Here is a 21,246-nt window from a genome sequence, read left to right as displayed (position 1 = left end):
GGTGAGTAACAGTCAAACTACTAAGGTACTACTAAGGTGGGGACCTGTTCATGTCACAGGTCTTACGCCATGGTAAGACTGAATACGGCAACGTGACACAAGGTAGCTATACTGCATCAGCAATGTCTCTTCCAGGCAAAGATTTCAATGCAGACTGGGGTGTGCTGTTCAAGCTATTTTGAAGAAGAAAGGGCTGTAGATGCAGATATACACATGACACACACACACACACACTTGATTGTATCTTGTTTGCCCAGTAATTACTGGTATGCTGGGCAGTGTTCTATTAAGAAGATTGTGCCAGGTTTTCCTCAGCAACAAAAACTTTTAGATTAGACATTTTAATGCACTACATTGTTGCATTACTACATTAATACATCATATCTTTAACTATAATTAATTCATGTTAAGAAGTTAATGTCTCAAACATAAATATTGACATTTAACATATTTAGAACTTCCACAGTTTCAGTCTCACAATGAACCTTTTAAGAATAATAATAATAATAATAATCTAATAGGAAATTGCCACAAGGCCTTTACAATTTCAAGCCATGTCACATTTTTTAAAAATTTATTTCTCTTAGGTTTTTCTTTTTTAAAGGTAAGGAAAATTCACAAAAAAATGGTACATAACATTACAATGGTAAAAAGTGACACAGGGATAAATGGAGACAATACTGAATGACAATGTAGATGAAATACATAATATTATAGAATAACAGTTGCCATTCTCTACAGATGAAAAAAGGCACGCTTCCTCCATTTCACTTTCATACAGATAGCACTGAGACAGAATGACACTAGTCCTTATGATTAATGGGGAAAATCTATAGCAATCTACAAATTGTTTCTGCTTTTGGTATATGAAACTGTAGTCAGAATACCTCTTTTAAAACTCACAAGAACATAAAGGGCTGACTATTATTATTATACTGACTGTAAAGTCAGTATAAAAACAAAATAACACCCAAGAGATAATTTTAATTTTTTAATATGAACTTTCACAGGACATAGACCTACATTCCTGATATTTTCAATAACAATTCTATCTTAATTTTAGACATATATAAACACATAAATAATCTGAATGTGTACACTTTTTAAAAGGTAGGAGACCAGTACTAAAAATTAAACTGTATTGTATAAACATACAAGAAGACACTTACAAGACATTAAGACACTTACATTATATAAGACATACACCAGTCAGGCATAGCAGTATGACCACCTGCCTAATATTGTGTTGGTCCCCGTTTTGCTGCCAAAACAGCCCTGACCTGAGTAGACATGGACTCCACTACATCCCTGAAGATGTGCTGTGGTATCTGGCACCAAGATGTTAGCAGCAGGTCCTTTAAGTCCTGTAAGTTGCGAAGTGGGGCTTCCATGAATCGGACTTGTTTGTCAAACACATCCCACAGATGCTTGATTGCATTGAGATCTGGGGAATTTGGATGCCAAGTCAACACCTCAAACTCGTTGTTGTGCTCATCAAACAATTCCTGAACCATTTTTGCTTTGTGGGACAGTGCATTATCCTGCTGAAAGAGGCCACAGCCATCAGGGAATACTATTTCAGTGAAAAGGTATGGTCTGTAACAATGCTTAGGTAGGTGTCAAAGTTACATCCACAAAGATGGCAGGACCAGAGGTTTCCCAGCAGAGCATTGCCCAGAGTATGACACTGCCTCCGCCGGCTTGCCTTCTTCCCATAGTGCATCCTGGTGCCATGTGTTCCCCAGGTAAGCGATGCACACAGACCCAGCCATCCAAGTGATGTAAAAGAAATCTTGATGGACACATGGGCCTGCCTTCACTCCCCACACACATCAGCGAGCCTTAGCTGCTCTGTCACCGGTGACCCTGACACCGGTTCACCACTATTCATTCCTTGGATCACTTTTGATAGATACTGACCATTGCAAACCGGGATCACTCCACAAGACCTGCCGGTTGGAGATGTCTGATCTCTAGCCATCACAATTTGGCTCTTCATCAAATTGGCTCAAATCCTTATGCGTGCCCATTTTTCCTACTTCTATCAACTTTGAAGACAAAATGTTCACTTGCTGCCTAATTTATCCCACCCACTAAAAGGTGCCATGATGAGGAGATAATCAGTGTTATTCACTTCACCTTTTCTTCTAATGTTATGGCTTAACAGTGTATATATACACTAACACTAACAATGAGATTTTCTCATTGCTCAAATCAGTAATGTAATAATCATATCAGCATCAAGTCAATTAAACTTCTGGGATATTGATCTGGTCAGTTAAGTAGCAGAGGGGTTGTTAATCAGTTTCAGCTGCTTTGGTATTAATGAAATTAACAACAGGTGCACTAGATGGGCTACAATGAGACGACCCCCAAAACATGAATGGTTTTACAGGTGGAGGCTACTAACATTTTTTCCCTACTCATCTTTTTGACTGTTTTTCACAGTTTTGCATTTTGGCTAGGGTCAGTGTCACTAGTGGTAGCATGAGGCAATCTGGACACTGCAGAGGTTGAATAGGTAGTCCAACTCCTCAGGATGGCACATCAATACATGCCATTGCCAGAAGGTTTGCTGTGTCTCCCAACACAGTCTCAAGAGCATGGAGGAGATTCTGCAAGGAGACTGGACAGGGCCGTAGAAGATCCTTAACCCATCAGGACTGGTATCTGCTCCTTTGTGCAATGAGGAACAGCATGAGCACTGCCAGAGCCCTACAAAATGACCTCCAGCAGGACACTGGTGTGAATGTCTCTGACCAAACAATCAGAAACAGGCTTCATGAGGATGGCCTGAGGGCCCAATGTCCTCTAGTGGGCCCTGTGCTCACTGTCTGGAGCCGCATTTGCATCCAATCAAACACCAGAATTGGCAGGTCCGCCACTGGCGCCCTGTACTTTTGGTGGTGGGTCAGTGATGGTCTAGGGATGCATATCCATGGAGGGACGCACAGACCTCTACAGGCTAGACAATGGCACCCTGACTGCCATTAGGTATCAGGATGAAAACCTTGGACCCATTGTCAGACCCTACGCCGGTGGAATGGGTCCTGGGTTCCTCCTGGTGTACGGTAATGCCCGGCCTTATGTGGCGAGAGAATGCAGACAGCTCCTGGAGGATGAAGGAATTGATACCACTGAATGGCCCCCACGCTCGCCTGACCTTAATCCTTAATGTTTAGGTCCATCCGACATCGCCAGGTTGCACCTCAGATTGTCCAGGAGCTCAGTGATGCCCTGGTCAAGAGCTGGGAGGAAATACCCCAGGACACCAATTGTTGTCTCATTAGGAGCATGCCCCGATGTTGTAGGGATGCATACAAGCACGTGGGGGCCATACAAACTACTGAGTACCACTGATTTTCGGGGTGTCTTTGAATTCAGCCCTCTATACGTTGATAATTTTCATTTCCATCAAACATTGTGGCATAATTTTGTTCCTAACACATTACCCAGTCCATATCAGTATAGATATCCAGCATTACATTTTTCACCATTGAGATCTGATGCGTTTTCTAAGTGTTCCTTTAATTTTTTTTAAACAGTGTATGACGTGTTTGGTGTAAAATGTATTTTAGTATGATTTGAAATATCTTCATTGGAGTACAAGAGGGTTTCTTGTGACCATTTTGTTCTCCATGGCACTGCCTTTGTGAGGTTACTCTTGAGAGGTTTCTTTTGTATTTTATGTCTTCACTGACATCTTCAACATCTCGCTGAGCAGCTCCATCATCCCTACGTGCCTCAAGACAATGACCATCATCCCTGTGCCAAAGAAGTCTACGGTTTCCTGCCTCAATGACTACTGTCCCGTCGCACTCACACCAATTGTGATGAATCGTTTTGACATTCCAAATTTCCCAGTTGATGTGGAATTCAGACTGAGACAGGCAAATCTTCTGTTTTTACGAGACCGTACTTACCTGAATGTACCAAGAGACATGAAGCATGGTATTTTGGAGAAACTTGCTGAGGAGATCTACAAATTTGATGCCTATCCAAATGAAGAACGATGCCATTCTGTGGCATTAGCACTCATAACAAAACATCCTTGTCTGAGGGAACCAGGCTCACCAGATGGGTGCTCTGGCTGGAAGAACAGCTTGATGTACAAAATGGGAAATTATCGCACTAAACTGAGAAAAGCTGGATGTGCAGGGGTTGCAATAAACACAGGGATAAAGTGCGCCCCACAAATGGCATCAAAAGGCCTCAAAAGACCAAAAAGGTATGAGGTGAATTACTTACCTAACCTACCTGAGGGGCAGAATGAAGATGGACTAGAGGCTGAAAGAAAGCTCCTGGTTGAAGAAATGAAAAAAACGGAACCCCAGTGGAACTGTTATTGCTTCAAGGATGGATCAGACCTTCCCACTGCGGAGACGGGAGATTGTGGAGACTGAACCTCCAGTGAAAACCCTGAAGGAGCGGTGGCCTGCCCTTTTTTCAGAGAGACAAGTAAGAACTGACACTTATATGCTTTTTTGTTTACACCCATAATAAATACCTAGTCTATTCACATGTTTTTGTGTCTTTTTGCTGTGCATTGCAGGTATATGCAGAGTTCAACAGGATTGCCACCACAAATCTAGAAAATGACTTTTTTGATGCATTGGACCACTTCACACCACGCTTTGTCAGTATCTTCAAGTCCAAGAAAGGATATGTTGGAGAAAAATTAGCTGAAATTGTGCAGCAGATTGATTCAGGGGTAAGTCTTCTAAAGGTTTCTTAATGTTATTTTTTGTTGAACGAGCATAAATACTGTATTTTAAGAACTGGCAACTTGCAGTACTGTTAAAACACTAGGTCCTTTGCTCCTGATAAACTGTGTACCAGTTTTGGAGATTTCCACAAAAATAACATTTAGATGAAACTCTTTTCATGTATACTTTTGTGTTCATATTGTAATGTTGTATTATCCTGAACTTAATTTGTTCTTTCCTCTAGAAGCCAGATGTGACAGCACTACATACCCTTGTTCTCAGAGGTCTCCCAGTACTACTTGGTGATGATCCGAGTAACTTCTACAACACTGCCTTTGTAAGTTCTCACACAGTTACAGAAAAATAAGAATATGGAATATGTCCCTGTGAGTTCAGTACTAGAAGGGAGCAAGTTCGGGTCCCTCACCCGCAGTTGCAGAGCTAGTTCGGGTCCCTCACAGCAAGAATGTCCTGGGTTCAATCCGGCTGGGTGACAGGGGTGGAAGATTGGCAGCAGGAATCTTTTTGTGTACAGTAAAATTATCCATGGCCCATGTGTTGATGCAGTGAAATTAATGAAAAATTAATGAACAAGACTTGAAAGCTGTGTAGGCAGGACAGATAGATAATATTTCACTGTTGTAATGGAGTTTTTGTGTCACACAGGATTCAAACGACAATGAGGGCTGGGCACAGGTGACTGTTGGCTTGCTGACTGTTGTCGGCGAAGATACACCTGTGTCTTCAAGTCATCTCCACTTAAACCCACTATCAACTGCCATCATTCTGGAAGGAGGTATTGTGATGGGAAATCTCACAAACCTACCACAAGCACTTTGCCTTTTGTTTGGCCTGTCTTATGCTCTCCACCTTGAATACCCAAGGGCCATGAGAAACACGTTAAACTTCATCCAGAGAGTGATGCTTAGGCTGGGAGAGAACAAACTCCCCCCAAGACTCCAAACTCTAAAAAAATCTCCTGTTGAGTTAGTGCAATTATTGAAGAGTTTGTTGAAAAGTTGTAGTAGTGTCAGTTGCTATTGTTGCCATTGTTAAGTCATTATGGCACTTTTTTGAAATGGTTATTTTTTTTGTTTTTGCTATTATTGTGTTAATAGGAAAAAAACACTCGGTGCAGTTACATAGAGGTTTTTAAATGCCTTATGCTCAGACTAATCCACTATAACTGTTCTTATAACAATTATAATTGTTCTTGCAATCCTGCTGCACACACAGCACTTTGCAACTGCAGGTGAAAGGTTACAAATGGTTTGGTTAAAAGCATCACGAAAGTGCATTTGATTGACTGAGTGATGGTTATGGCTATTAATTATGTGTATGAGCGTAGTGTCAGTTGCTATTTCTGCTAAGTAATTATGACACTTCTTTGAAACAAAAGTTTTTGTTTTTGCTTTTGTTATTGGCCACATTCCTGACCGTTGTAACAGATGCAAAGGTTGAAGGTCTTTTCGAGAAATAAACCTGTTCTAACTGTAATGTGATTGTGTGTTAAATATGTATTTTTACTTTGTACCTATACTCCACTACATAGGTATAAATTATAGTGAGTTGGCAGGCATTTTTTCATGTTTTGGATATAGATATTCCTTACAAAGTATACCTTCACTACATGTCTAATTATTTATTACCAAATGTAATGTTTTACTGAATGTTATTATTTGCAGCTAAAACAAGGCGTTTATTTACTGTTGCATTAAAAGTGTAGTTTTAGTGTAGTTTGCATGCTATTATGAAGTAAATCTGACTGCTCTTAAAGTAAATAAAACTAGAAAATCGCAGTTACAGGAAATTTTACTTCAGTTAGCCTAACTTACATAATTGTGTTATTTGGAATACACACAACAGTAAAGTTTACATCATGCAAGTTAGTATACTGAACTTGTACTTCTGAGTACTCTATACTTACCCAATAGTACACATTAAGCAAATTGCAAAGTACTTTGTACTAGTTTCTCTTAGTTACAGTAACTTGGACATAAGTATATTTTACTTTGTAAGCATTAGTTACTAGAACATACAATACCCAATTCTGTACTCATTATTTTAAGTGCAACCGGTTTGCATGCTTTTTTCAAGTAAGGTTAACTAATCGGATTTTACAGTGTATGTTCCCAGAAAGATTGAAAGTGATGTGAAATAGCTGTTTTAGAAGAAACTTGTTTGTTCTGCTTTCTTAGGGAAACAAAATTAATGTTAGTTCTTCTTTCTCTTTATTGCACCACTTTTCTCGAGATACAGAAATAAGAAAAATATTTCACCGTAACAGAGAGAGTAGGACTGCACAAATTCAGATGGTTTTGATGTTAGGAAAGGTTTTAGTAATAATGTGCAATGATGGGGTGCAATCCATATTTGGGGGGATGTGGTAGCATAGAGGTTAAGCCACTGGGTTAGTGATTGGAAAGTTTGGAGTTTGAATCCCAATTACATCAAGCTGCCACTTCTGGGCCGCTGAGCAAGGCTGTTAACTCTCAATTGCTCAGTTGTATAAAATAAGATTAATTGTAAGTTACTCTGGATAAGGGCATCTGCCATATGACAGAAATGTAATTGAGAATTCCCTTGAGATTATGTTGTCAGGTTGACTTATTATTCCTTCTGCTCTCTGGACCACTTCTTGCATAGAGAGCATTGGTCTTTTTTTGGACTACGGTGATTTTGGTGCAGACCTGAACAATGCTATTTAGACATTTTTTCTCTTCATAGAAAACCTATTGAACCAGCACATGAATGAAAATGTTTAAACACTCTTGATAAAAGTTAGATGAAAGTTACATAAAACGCTCTTACAGATGCCAAAAGAATTTAGCTTTCTCAGCAAGTGAATTCTCTGATGTCTCGTCTACACAATACAGCTAGTTTTCTCATCAAATCTCAGTTGCGAATCAAACACTTTTCCTGAATACTTGCATGTTTGTACGAATTGTACATCTTCTCTGTGAATGATGCTGGTTTTTTGGTTTACCACTACACTTCCTAATGCCTATAATTATTTCTTTAGTTTTAGTCACGATCGACAAAGTTGTCATCTGTATATAAAGTGACCAAGTCATTTAAGGTGAGCTCTTTTGCCATTTTGGTATTTGGCGTAATGTAAATATTTTAAAATATTTTAAAAAGGTAGATCTAGATAATACACCAAGATAGCAAATAAAGACATAAATACATTTAATAAGGCAGTAAACAAATACATATAAAAGTCATGACATCTGCATTTTACATTCTTTTATTCTTTTACATTTTGAGTATACTGTATATTCTAAAACGTATGAATCTCTGAAATAATACATCAAACATATACATGAAGTATAATACATGATTATTAAACACCTTAAATGTAATACTTGTATTTATAAAAAATATGTAAAAATATTTTTTAATGAAAATATATATAAAAAAGCCTGTATCTATCTAATACCTAAAACAAACAAACAAAACAAACAAAAAAAACACTGGTCATACACATGAGGGGATCCATTAGCCATGAACATGAATCCTTGGTCATAAATGGAATGGTCATGGTAAATACTGAAGACCTATAATTTTTTCCATCTTGTATTATCATACTATGAACAATAATCAACAACACTTCACAACAACATTACACCATAATGAGGCTTTAATACCACTCTATACATTCATTTATATTTATTTAGAGTGATTAAAAAGGTAAATATTTTAAGAAAGCAAAGATCTATGCTTTCTATTAAACGTAATAAGCAATAAAACAGACAATTAAAATGTAAATCAAATTAAAATTTAAATCTAATTATAATTTGAGTTTGTAAAACTGCATACATTCATTCCAACTAAGCAAAGGTTTACTCAAAGCCAACTGGTGGAATTAAGTGTGGCTCCTGCTTTACTGGATTGAAAACCATCTACACCAAACCCTTTCTCGAAACCCTTTCATCTAGCCATCAACATCAACCAAATTGCCCCAACTACCTGTTTTCTGGTGTTTCTCTTCGTAGCCAATGTTTTCTCCTCTCCAAACATAATCATCAGTACAAATGATATGTGTCTAGAATTCTTAAGGCGTTTTTGCTGTTTGAGGAATGTTTTATGGCAGTGACATAAAAATGTCAATCATAAAGCTACAAGACATGTTCATGCTTTGTAGACAGGTTTACGGGCCTTGTTCACGGTAACAAAAATGGTTTGATCCACTGACTCACAGTTCCTCTCTGCTCTTTGATTCTAAGTACAAAAAAGGAAAAGTGAAAATATACAAAAGCCATTATTACATTTATATTTCACAACACATTTAATTTTTAGATTACACCTGTGGCATGTAATGGAACATCTTGAATTGTGTTGTAATGCTTGTACAAGAAATCAAAAGTATAAATAAATCTCACTGGGTCCTTAATAAAAATTAATAGAAATAAAGAGAGGAAAGAAATAAGAACGACCCCATGTCTTTGCAAACTACAGTACAAATCTATAATAACATTGATGCAATAAAGTATAAAATCAGAATACTATTAATTAAAACTATTTTCTTAACCATACATTTGTTTCTAACCACTGCCTTTCCACCTGAGTTGTTTTGGGGAAGGGACAAAGGTCACATAAAGTAGCACTATATAAATAGAAAGTGCTACTACTAAGAACCAGGAACTCTCTGTGGAATAGAAGTAGGAAATAAACTAAATATCCCTTTTTGCAGTCTGGTATAAGCAATGAATAGCTTTCTGTGCTTTCTGGATAGTTAATACAAAAGCATGGTAGAAAAGCATATTTATAAAATTTATAAACATGATTAATGTTAATAACAAGAGAAACAAGATTATTGCAGCTTTTTACAGAAAGTAAACAGTGTATTAATAACAAAAAAAGCAAAATAAGAAATGCAAATGATGCACAAGAAGAAGCCATAAAATTACTGCCACCCCGGGTTTTACTACTGTGTACCTAATCTGCAGGTGTCCTAATTGTGGTTGCATTATGAAAATAATGTTAGTATGATATGATGGGTAATATATAAATATAATCAAGTAAGTGTAAATAAAATAATAATAAAAAATTTAATTGTAACTGGCCAAACAACACAAGCCTATGTGTACATCACATAGTTACCGACACATCACATCACCTTGAAACAGAGACTACCAAAGAGTCACTTTCAGGCCCTTAAGCAACTAACTGAAATGATGGATTGCAAAACAAATTAGTAAAAAAAAAATATGTTCTATATTTTACGATATTTGTCATTTAAAAAAATACAATAAACCATTATGTATAATGAAGGGATGGTATCTACATAAATAACATTGTATAAATACATATTTATATTTTATTCAAGGTTTATATAATATTATCATTTTGTAATCCCAAAAAGCTTATTTGCTTCCATTTACCTTGCTGCCAGGGTTTGCAGTGCTTACAGTGCTCGCATCTTTACTACAAGCCTGGGCTGCCATCCCGACAGTACAGTACACAGAATCAGCAGCTGCATGGTTCTCTGACTGTGCTTTATTTCCCCCCTGTAGACATGGATTAACCAAACTGTTATATAAACCAAATACTGTGTTCTTTTCTCCCCAGTAATATGTAATTGATATACAAAAGAGATTACTAGCAAAGGGTCACCTTGTTCATAGGCTCAATTTCTTCATAGACCATGTTGAAAACATCTAGCAGGTGTAGAAGTGAAATGGTTTATATTTTCAAATTATATTGATAGATGAAGTATCAGAAACAGTAAAATATAAAATTCAGACTGATCCTTTACAAACTACACAAAATTTCTGTCTCTAAATACCAGTCACACATTAGAATGATAACACTAACTGCTCATGTAACACTGAGTTCACCTTACGTTTTGGACTCCTAATATTTTATTACAGCTGCCTTACCTGAACTTGCATCATTCTTCTTGTTTTGACAATTAACTTCTACAAACAGAGGACATGGATTCATTATTGATATTTAAAAATAATCAATAACTTAAAAATAGTTGTCATTAAAAAGTGTAAATAACACTAGCGAAATGTTAGATCACAAACTGATGTTGATCAAAGTTTACAATATCAAGTGATATTATATATGTTTTGTTGTCTCAGATTATTGAAATTCCTGCCTTCTCTCCTGAAGACCTTTCTGCTTTTCCTAATGGAAAACCTGAAGGAACAGCTTTAAACCTAATGGAGCAGCTTTATCTCTGTCTGTTATCTTTATGTTATTATATATAATTGTGATTTACCCAGCTACCTACATTATAGAGCTATGCTTCTGGAAAAAAAATACTAACTTTTCTGTTTAAAAAAAATCTATGTAATACTACTTAATGCCACTAATGGTGCCTTTATTTTAATGACAATATAACTGACAATTAATGTATCAAATGTATCACATGAATAAAGTGTTTCCCACTATGAACAATATTTATCATCCTTTTTGTAAAAAAAAAAAAGAAATTACTTGTTCTTCTTTTCCTCTGACAACATATAATGATGAAGAAGATGATGATGATGATGGTGGAAATGCCTGTCAGTAATAGAACAGTCTTTGTGTCAGCCATATTTAACCCAGAACCATTCTCATCTCCTAGAGGAAACATGCTAATTAGATTACAATTTGCACATAATATCATCCAATAACAATATCATGCTATAATAAAAGGGTCCATGTGTATGTGTTGATAAATAAATCATGGTGTTTGTATATGTGTATGCTCACACCTTTATCAGGGCAGAGTTGTTTCACATGTTTCATCTCCATAATTGTATTTTTCCAGCTCAATGGGTTGCTATGATTACAGATGATAAAGCTGTTACTAACATGCAGTGAGAGGGAAAGGAACATGTCTCCAGATGTTTTTTTTTTTCTCAAATCACAATTATTATTGTAGCAGTGAGAGGTTACTGAGAGCTTCTGAGCTTCACAGGTGAGAGTCACATTACAGGTGTCATTGCTTTGCTGGAGAGAGTCAGACAGGACTGGTTTCTCCACTAGATCTGAGATACACACATAGACATGCATTACTGTACTGCTAGTGAATGTACACACACACACACACACATGCACACACAAACATTAATTTATTATTATGTATTACTTAACTGATAAGGACACTATTATTATATCAGTAGTGCATTTTGAATATAAGACTTACCCAACACATATAGTTGGTATGTAGCAACAGTTACAGTCTGTTCATCAATTGCTTTTGCTTCATAGATTCCACTGTCATTCTTCTGTACGTTCTTCAGTGTCAGACTGTAGGTTTCCTCATTGAACTCCACCTTGTCTTTATAACTTCCAAATACTTTACTTGGAGGATTTCCATTATATCTCACAATATTGTTTTCCGTGTTAAATATCCAGCCAATATCATAGAACTTTTCAACTTTTTTTTGCATGACCAATTTAACAGAACTGTTAACCAGCTTAAAAACATCACTGCACACTGTAAAAAAAAAAAAGATAAACTATTTAGTTATGCTGTGGTGACTTGTGTTTTTATTGAGGTATTATGTTTTTATTTAAGTCATTATTATTTATATAACTAAAAAAATTAACTATCCAGCCAACAGGTAGAACTAGTCATGCACTGGCACATCTATGTAGGTCTGTATTATTTATTACCTAATCTAGGGAGGTTTCCCAATACAATACCCTTGGGGCACAAGGCAGGGGACACCTTGGGCATGGTGGCAACCAAACATGGACACAATCAAACACACACTCACACACTACAAACAATTTAGCGATGCCCATCAGCATACACTGCATGTCTTTGGACTGGGGGACTAACCACAGAGGTGTGATGCAAATGTGCTGACCACTAAAGCCCCATGCCCCCTGTACATGAACACCCTGTAAAATAATTTAGGAGGGAGCAAGTGACACGGCAATGCCAAAGGGGGAAGAGAGGAAGCAAGTGGTCCCTGGTCGAGCAAAGGGGTGGAGCAATGCCTGCCACTAAGCAAATTCACATAAATTCAATTCAATTCAATTCAATTTTATTTGTATAGTGCTTTTAACAAAGAGCATTGTCTCAAAGCAGCTTTACATGAGAAACGACGTAAGAAAACAACAAACATATAAACAGACAAACAGTCCTAGATGTTATCCCAAGCAAGCCTGAGGTGAGTGAGGCGACTGTGGCAAGGAAAAACTCCCTTAGATGGTAAGAGGAAGAAAAGGAAGAAACCTTGAGAGGAACCAGACTCAAAAGGGAACCCATCCTCATTTGAATCCTCAAATGGGCAGTGTCTACACTGGCCAGGCAGAGTGGGGGGACTGACACCCTCTGCAGGACAGGGGGGCAGGGTGCCATCCTCTTCTAGACCAGGAATTGGAGTGTCATCCATTGTGGAACCAATGAAGAGTGGGTAACATCTAGGTGGGTGCCCCAAGCAGAGGAAGGAGGAGCCTGATTTCAGGTTTGTCCAATAGAGCCTTGAGCCTGATGAGATGCCTTTGGTTCTCCCAGATCTGCTTGTACTGTTACTGCCAGAAAATTCATGTTTTGTTCTAGCTTTCTGTCATGTGGAGGTAAAGACAGATGCATGTGCAGAATTACATTTATTGCAGCACAAAAATGAACTACTGGGTAATTTACACAAAACTTGTTCAAATTCAGGAATACACAAAAACTGGATCTAGGTTAGGAAACACACACTGACATTAAAACAAAAGCTAGACAAAGTTATGGTGAGACAAAGTGCGTAGTGAAATGAAACAAGTCAGCATAGTGGACATAGGAAATGAAACACACAACTAAACTGAACTAAGATTTGTAGTGTTGTTCTCTAGTCGTCTGTTGGGGAACTGTCCAAGGTATCCATAACAATTACATTATTTATATTTTAGTCAACAAAAATGATTTCCTCATTTCTAATTGTAATTTGCTAAAACCATAAATATATGTAAACATAAACCTATATGTAAATGTTTTTACTTATTAGTAGTTTTAATACATTTACAATATTAGCATTTTACTTTTTTTTACTACATTTTTGACACAATTTTTTTTTTAAATGATCTATACTTAAATATACATTTTCAGTACATTTCCTCACTTGCACAGACAACCATTGCCACAATTCCACACATGATTTGTTAAAAGAAAAAAACAACACAATTATTGGATTATTTTCTTTAAAAAGGAATGAACACTAGCACTGGATAGTATTTATGATCATTCAAGTTTTTTAGTACTACATTATTAACTCTAATTTGCAAGTTTGCTATCCAAAGTTCACTCAGTATATCAGAGCACTTTAACCTCTTCAGTCAGTTTAGATGATTAGTTACCTGTAACTGAGACCAAGACGGAGAGAAGGAGGATGAGCTGAATCACCAACACCATCATGTATCAAAGCTTCCTCTTCAGGTTAAGGAAGATACATTTATGGTCGACTTTACTTGAGGTGAATTTTGATCTGTGAATATGGTCTTGTGATCAAATGGAGAACAAGTAGGAGGGGCTGTGGTCTACTTGCTTGGAACAAAACAGGAATAATGCATTCTTATAATATTCTTATACAATTATCATATAAAAATTATATTAATGTGTTATTAAGTTGTAGTCACAACTGACTTTGGTGTCAGTAGCACCAGCAGCTACTTAGGATCCAGAATGGTGGCTTTACAACATTGTTTATTCTGTACATAGTCGTGTATTTGAAGAGTTTGATAGTGGATTTTGGAGTTTGGACAGAGATGCAGATTAATGGAATAAGAAGAATAAACTGTGGCTTTGTGTATTTCCTATAGCAAGTAAAAGTCAAAGTCAAACCTGCATAAACAATCCTAAATCTGTTTGTGCCTGACATTTCATCAAGAAAGAAGCTCAGAAAAGCAACTGTTTAATGTTGTAAAAACACACAAGCTTATATGTTTTTCATGAATATGCCAATAAGCCAGACACTAAGCATTCAGGCTCTCACAATCAATGCAACAGTTTCTTCTCTGAAGCAGTCTATATCTCTACTTTTTCATAAATGCTGCTACAACTATTTTGCACACCAAACAGGCTGTATACTGGTTGGAGCTATATTTTTGGTATATTTCGTGTACTTAATTGTCTGTCTCTTGTCTTGCACTGTTTTAACAAGTTTGCAAACATGCACTTTGTCAGTGGTGGACCGTCAGGGCCAGCAAGGCCTTCTCTGCTGGCCTAAACAGCAGTGATCTGAATCACTGACTTGAATTTTAATATATTTAATATATTTTCCATGAATGTGTATTAAATTATTCCCAATAGTCTATTCTCTACATTTCATAGCTTTTCTCTCGGTTGCGCTGCTTCCAGTAGTGTATATTTATGATAAGGGTATTTATCCAATCATATTTCAGCTAGTGGCTGACATCATGTGTCGCCCGGCTGTAAGGCCTTCAATAATTTAACTCAACAATTACAGTCTCTTGATCAATTGCCCTTGCTTCATAGATTCCACTGTCACTCTTCTGTACATTCTTCAGTGTCAGACTGTAGGTTTCCTCATTGAACTCCACCTTGTCTTTATAACTTCCAAATACTTTACTTGGAGGATTTCCATTATATCTCACAGTGTTGCTGTCTTTGTTAAGTGACCAGAAGAGAATGGAGAACTTATCAAAATGTTTTTGTATGTCCAGTTGAACAGAACTGTTAACCAGCTTAAAAACATCACACACTGTAAGAAAAGAGCAAAGGTAAACTATTTAGTTATATTGTGATGACTTGTATGATATTTTTATTTTATGTCACAATATTGATTAAATTAACACCTTAACTATCCATTCAACAAACAGAATGCTATGCAGTAGGTTTGTGTTATTTTGAACAAAACACTGATTTTGCATTAAAAATATAAGCATATAAAATTACAGAACTGCTTAATATCTATTGCTACAACTAGTGCCACTTCAAAATTGTGTCTTTTTTAAATATTCTTTGTTAAAGGACCATAGAGAATGGAGGACTTATTAAAGTTTTCTTGTATGTGCAGCTGAACAGAACTGTTAACCATCTTAAAAATAGTATCGCAAACGTTTCGTTGCCAACTTTTATTATGGTTTAATTTTATGTCAGGAAATTTATAAACTAACAAATTACTATCCATCCAATGGGTAGAACTAGCCATGCACTGGCACATCTATGTAGGTCTACACTATTAGTAGTCTTAGCACTACCAACATACTAGCAAATATAGCAAAAATACTGCTGATTAAATGAGGAATTTGCTTCATTTTCTTTTGGTATATTCAGTAAGAATCCAGGATAATCCTGTATCCCAAACTACATTCAATAGACTAAATCAGTCTATTTTCTGTACCATTTTCTGTATTCCAGGGCACAAGACAGGGGACACCCTGGACGTGGTGGCACCCAAATGCAGGGTACAATCACACATAATTCATATACAATTATGTTCCATTTTGGTTAAATCATTGTGACCATGGTAACTTATGATAAAACCATTATGATAGTAAAGTGAAATAATTATTTATAAAAGTATTAATTAGAGTAATTTTTCATATGGAAATTGCTGTCAGGTAGAGGTGATGAAGGCCGACAAAAACGCAGAAAAGTTTTATTTACAGTGCAAGAGAAACTACTAGATTAAGACAAAACAAACACTACAGTAAGGAATACACAAGATATGGGTCAAGGATAAGCACAACAAACATACTGACATCAAGAGAAGCTAGACAAATACATGGTGAGACAGAGTCTTAAATCAGGTAGCTAATTAAACAGCACAAAACAGGCAAACATCATGAATTATGGAAATTAATCGCACAACTGAAGAAGCGTTCAATTAAATGTGCAGGATTGCCATCTGGTGGCCTGGCAGAGAAATGTTCCAGGTATCCATGACAGAGCCCCCTTTAAGGCCCGGCTCCTAACGGAGTGGAAATAGCCTGTAAACTGGGGAGAAGTGAGGAAAATGGCGAGGCCAGAGGGGGGAGCGAGGATGAAGACAGATGCATGTGTAGATTTAGATTTACTAACAGTGCACAAATACTAGGTGGTAACAGAAACAGAAATCTGAATCAGGAATACACAAAAACTGGATGTGGGTTAGGAATAAACAAACTGACATCAAACAGAAACTAGACAATTATATGGTGAGACAAAGGGGCTTAAAACATGGAGCTAATAAATAGCTATAAGGCACCCATAACTAGTCAGTTAAAATTATTTGCTTTGGAGAAAAGTGTTTTCTAAATGCACAAATAAATATAAATGTAAAAATGACTTTTACATAATACCTTTCTGATAACACTTTTAGTTTTTTCTATGAACACATTTTTGACACAAGAATTTTTTTTTCTTTAACTATACTTGAATGTAATTTTTTCAGTACATTTCCTCACCTGCAAAAACATACCCACACAATATTTGTGAAGAATAAAAACACCACAGTAAAATAAATATTTTCCTTTAAAAGGGAAGAACACTAGCACTTAATATGATTTATGATCATTCAAGTTTATTTACTATTTTTTAATTGCCTGAGATAATCTCTAATCTGTTTGCTATCCAAAGCTCAATCACAGTATATCAGAGCACTTTAACCTCTTCAGTCAGTTTAGATGATTAGTTACCTGTAACTGAGACCAAGACGGAGAGAAAGAAGACCAGCTGCTTCACCAGCTCCATCATGTTTCAGAGCTTCCTCTTCAGATTAAGAAAGTTACACTCATGTTTGACGTTATTTAAGGTGAACTTTGAACTGTGAATATGAACAAATGAGCCAATAGAAAACAAGTAGGAGGGGCTGTGGTCTATTTGCTTGCTACAAAACCAGAAAAAAATCATTATTTATTTATTTATTATTATCATTATACAATTATTATATAATAATTATAGTAATGTGTTATTAAGTTGCAGTCACAACTGACTTTTTTTTTTTCACCATTGTACACTACTTCACATATCCAAGATGGTGTCATGACAGTATCACCAGCATATACTCAGGACCCAGAATGGTGGTATTCACTGGTATTCAGTGTTTATTCTGTACATTGTCGTGTATGTGAATAGTTCACTGTTGGATGTGATGACAGAGAGATGCAGATTAATAGAATAAAAAGAATAAATCCATCTGTAATTGAAGAACCATGCCTTTGTGTATTTCCAATAGGAAGTAAAAATTTAACTCGAACCTGTGTGAACATTCCAAAATCTGCTCGTGCCTGACATTTCATTAATAAAATAGATCAGAAAAGCAACTGTTTAATGTAAAAAAAAACACAAGATCATATGTTTGAAAATTTGTATTCTGAAAGGTGACAAGAATTAGAAAAACTACAAGGTGTATAGCCTAATAATAATTACAATGCATGAAAAAATGTTTGAAGGGGCATGAGACTCATTAATACATTGTCAGTCAATTGAAAAATGATAATTGCTTTATTTCAAAAATGCAGGAAGTCTTTGTTTACATATAAGTGCCTTGTAATTTTAAAAATTAGTTCTCTAAAGCTTAAATTTTGGCTTCTTCTTTAGTTCCTTGAAATATTGCCATATTGTTAAGTGAATTTGACTGTTATATTTTCAATATCCTCTATGATGCTTACTTTAATACTTTTACTCAATCTGAAAGACAGTAATTAAACAAGCTGAAATGCAAATGATTCTGTCAACAGAACACTCAAAATGAGTTAAAAAGCAAAATGACCCCCCTAAAAATGTAAACAGAGGTTTTCTTCATGGAAATAAAGGTTAGGTTAATGGTTGTAAAAAAAAAAAAAAAAAAACTAATTGAGAAAAAATATGGGCTGGGAAAAAATTTGGACAGATTATATGAAGAGTAGCCTGTGTCCCCAGGTGGTCCAGTGGCAGGATCCCATGCCCATCCCATATCCTTGAGGTGGCCAATGTCACGGGTATACCAGACTCACCAACCAATGCGTCCAATCACCCGAATATTAATCCAGCACACCTGTACCTAGTTATGTAATCACTTCCACTCCTCTATTTAAGTGCACTCTTTCCACTCACTCACTGTCTGGTCGCCAAGACTCTTTACATTATGCTATGCTACTCTACTCCTCTCCAGCTGATCTTAGTTCCGCTATTTCCTTCTTCCGTCTCTCTACCCGTTTTGTGAAGTTCAATAAACATACCCATTTGGGGTTTTGCTCCAAGTCTGTGTCCAGTCTGGTTAACGTTACAGAAGACCAGACCACCAACAGGTTCGGACCCTTTTCAAGAGCTGGATTCTACAGCCGCCTTCGGAACCCGCCGCTTCCGCCTCCACTTCTTCAGCGCTCCAATACTTCGCCAGTCCCGTGGTCAATCCAGCGCCCTACTCTGGTTCGGCAGAGGACTGCAACGGGTTTATATTACAATGCTCGCTTGCCCTGGAGATGCAGCCGGATCGTTTCCCTACAGAGAGAGCTAAAATCGCATTTGTTCTTTCTCTCCTTTCAGGTCAAGCTCTCCGATGGGTGGAATCCCTCTGGAGTCAGGGTGGATCTGTCACCCAATCTCTAGAGACATTCTTTGCACTAGCTGCTGTCAGTGGGTGGAACAAGCATGCCCTGCTGACCAGCTTCAGACAGGGTTTAGAATCCACGCTGCAAATGCATCTCGCCACCATAGATGGCACCATAGGGCTTGAGCATTTCATCCAGCGTACCATTCAGGTCTCTGAATATATGAGAGACAGCATGGATCTAAACAACACCGGTGTCCTCCAACAAACCAGAACCTCCCCACTCTCCAGAACCAGCTGAAGAACCCATGCAACTGGACCATTCACGCCTTACTCAAGCTGAGTACCAACGCCGACTGACCCAGGGTCTGTGCCTCTATTGTGGCCAATCGGGACATGTTATCCAAGGCTACATCTGCCTGTCAACCCCCCTGGCAGCTTCCAGTTTCTTTTTTTGTGGCCAAGAAAGATGGAGGGTTACGGCCTTGCATAGACTACCAAGCCCTCAATAACATCACCGTCAAATATCGTTACCCTCTTCCTCTCGTCCCAGCTGCTCTAGAACAGCTCCGCGGAGCCAGGATTTTCACGAAACTGGACCTTAGAAACGTGTACAACCATTCGAATATGAGAGGGAGACAAATGGACAACTGCATTTGTGACCCCAACTGGCCATTACGAGTACCGGGTCATGCCCTACGGCCTGGTCAACACCCCCTCAGTGGTCCAGGGGTACATGAATGAGGTGTTCCAGGAGTACCTCAATCGCTTTGTCCTGTTTGTTTACATCAATAATATCCTGGTGTACTCCCAGAGCGAGACAGAACATCATCAACATGTTTCTAAGGTCCTGAAGAAACTTTGTGAACACCAGCTTTATCTGAAAGCAGAGGAGTGTGAATTCCATCAGACCTCAATTCAGTTCCTCGGCTTTGTCATCAGCCCTGAGGGTATCCGCATGGACAAGAGGAAGGTAGAAGCCTTCTCTACCTGGCCTGCCCCTTCTACCATCAAAGACCTCCAAAGATTCCTTGGTTTCTCCAATTTCTACCGCTGATTTATAAAGAACTACATTTCTGTTGTGGCCCCACTAACCAACCTGCTCAGGAATAAACCTAAGTCATTGTCCTGGACACCTGAGGCCACCAAAGCCATGACAGAACTCCAAAAGATTTTTACATCTGCACTCCTCCTGACCCATCCGGACCCGAACAAGCCCTTTACGGTGGAGGTAGTCACATTCACCTCGAGAGTAGGGGCAGTGTTATCACAGTACCAAGGCAATCCTCCTCGTCTCCGTCCATGTGCCTTCTTTCCTAAGAAGATGACCCCCACCGAACAAAACTATGATATTGGAAACAGAGAATTACTGGCCATCAAATTAGCTCTAGAGGAGTGGAGACACTGGCTAGAAGGGGCCCGCCATCCGTTCGTGGTACTCACTTACCACTGCAATCTAGAATATCTACATGACGTAAAGAGGCTTAACCCCCGGCAGGCCAGGTGGGCCCTCTTCTTTACCCACTTCAATTTCACCATCTCTTACCATCCTGGGACCAAAAATACTAAAGCAGATGCCCTTTCCCATCTCCACACTCCAGAAGCACCTCCCAAACAGCCTGAACCAATCATTCCTTCTGAATTACTTATCTCCCCTATCCAGTGGTCCCTGGATGAAGACATTGCAGCCGCCAGTGTCTCTGATCCAGCTCCTCCGGGCTGTCTACCCAATCATATATATGTCCCTAGATCCCAACGTCACCGGCTTATTCATTCGACGCACACTTCCCTGTACTGCATGAAAAGGCAGATTTTCATCCCCGTGAACGCCTGATGACCTCTCTAATCACCAGCAGTTATCGACAATTCACAGCCTGGGAAGTTCCCGTTCGCGAGTGACAGAAACAGTCGTTATCGTACCAGGGGGTGTCTGGGGAGGGAGGTGTGTGTGGAGGTACAAGGTGCGAAATGCGAATTAGCATATGAATGAAACCACCTTGAATGTTCTACAGTACCTACTGGATGAAAGCACAATTTTCAAAACAGAAAGATCACCTGTGATTGGCTGAGACATGTGTTGCTATTGGTCAGTCTGGGCAATCATAATACCGTTTTGAGTAAACCCCTCCCTTTCC

General features: G+C 37.9%; 1 protein-coding gene across 4 annotated transcripts; it reads right to left on the bottom strand.

Moving 5' to 3' along the window:
* Nucleotides 1-8,001: 8,001 nt before the first annotated feature.
* Nucleotides 8,002-14,127, bottom strand: LOC131370626 (CD48 antigen-like). 4 transcript variants are annotated; one of them, XM_058418010.1, is made up of 9 exons: nucleotides 13,995-14,127; nucleotides 12,889-13,219; nucleotides 11,848-12,141; nucleotides 11,414-11,689; nucleotides 11,154-11,219; nucleotides 10,589-10,627; nucleotides 10,323-10,366; nucleotides 10,091-10,216; nucleotides 8,002-8,927 (listed from the first exon to the last, which is right to left on the bottom strand). In XM_058418010.1, the coding sequence occupies exons 2-9, from the start codon at nucleotides 13,046-13,048 to the stop codon at nucleotides 8,838-8,840; spliced, it is 1,095 nt and encodes a 364-aa protein (XP_058273993.1). In that variant the 5' UTR covers nucleotides 13,049-13,219; nucleotides 13,995-14,127; the 3' UTR covers nucleotides 8,002-8,837. The 4 variants fall into 4 exon arrangements, with proteins under 4 accessions (XP_058273993.1, XP_058273991.1, XP_058273992.1 ...); XM_058418008.1 differs by having other exon boundaries at nucleotides 8,005-8,927; nucleotides 11,154-11,279; XM_058418009.1 differs by having other exon boundaries at nucleotides 8,005-8,927; nucleotides 11,154-11,279; nucleotides 12,889-13,187; nucleotides 13,995-14,087.
* Nucleotides 14,128-21,246: the final 7,119 nt, after the last annotated feature.

This window comes from Hemibagrus wyckioides, linkage group LG20 (assembly GCF_019097595.1).
Source record: "Hemibagrus wyckioides isolate EC202008001 linkage group LG20, SWU_Hwy_1.0, whole genome shotgun sequence".
NCBI lineage: Eukaryota > Metazoa > Chordata > Actinopteri > Siluriformes > Bagridae > Hemibagrus > Hemibagrus wyckioides.
This window is presented reverse-complemented; position numbering and strand designations above follow the sequence as displayed.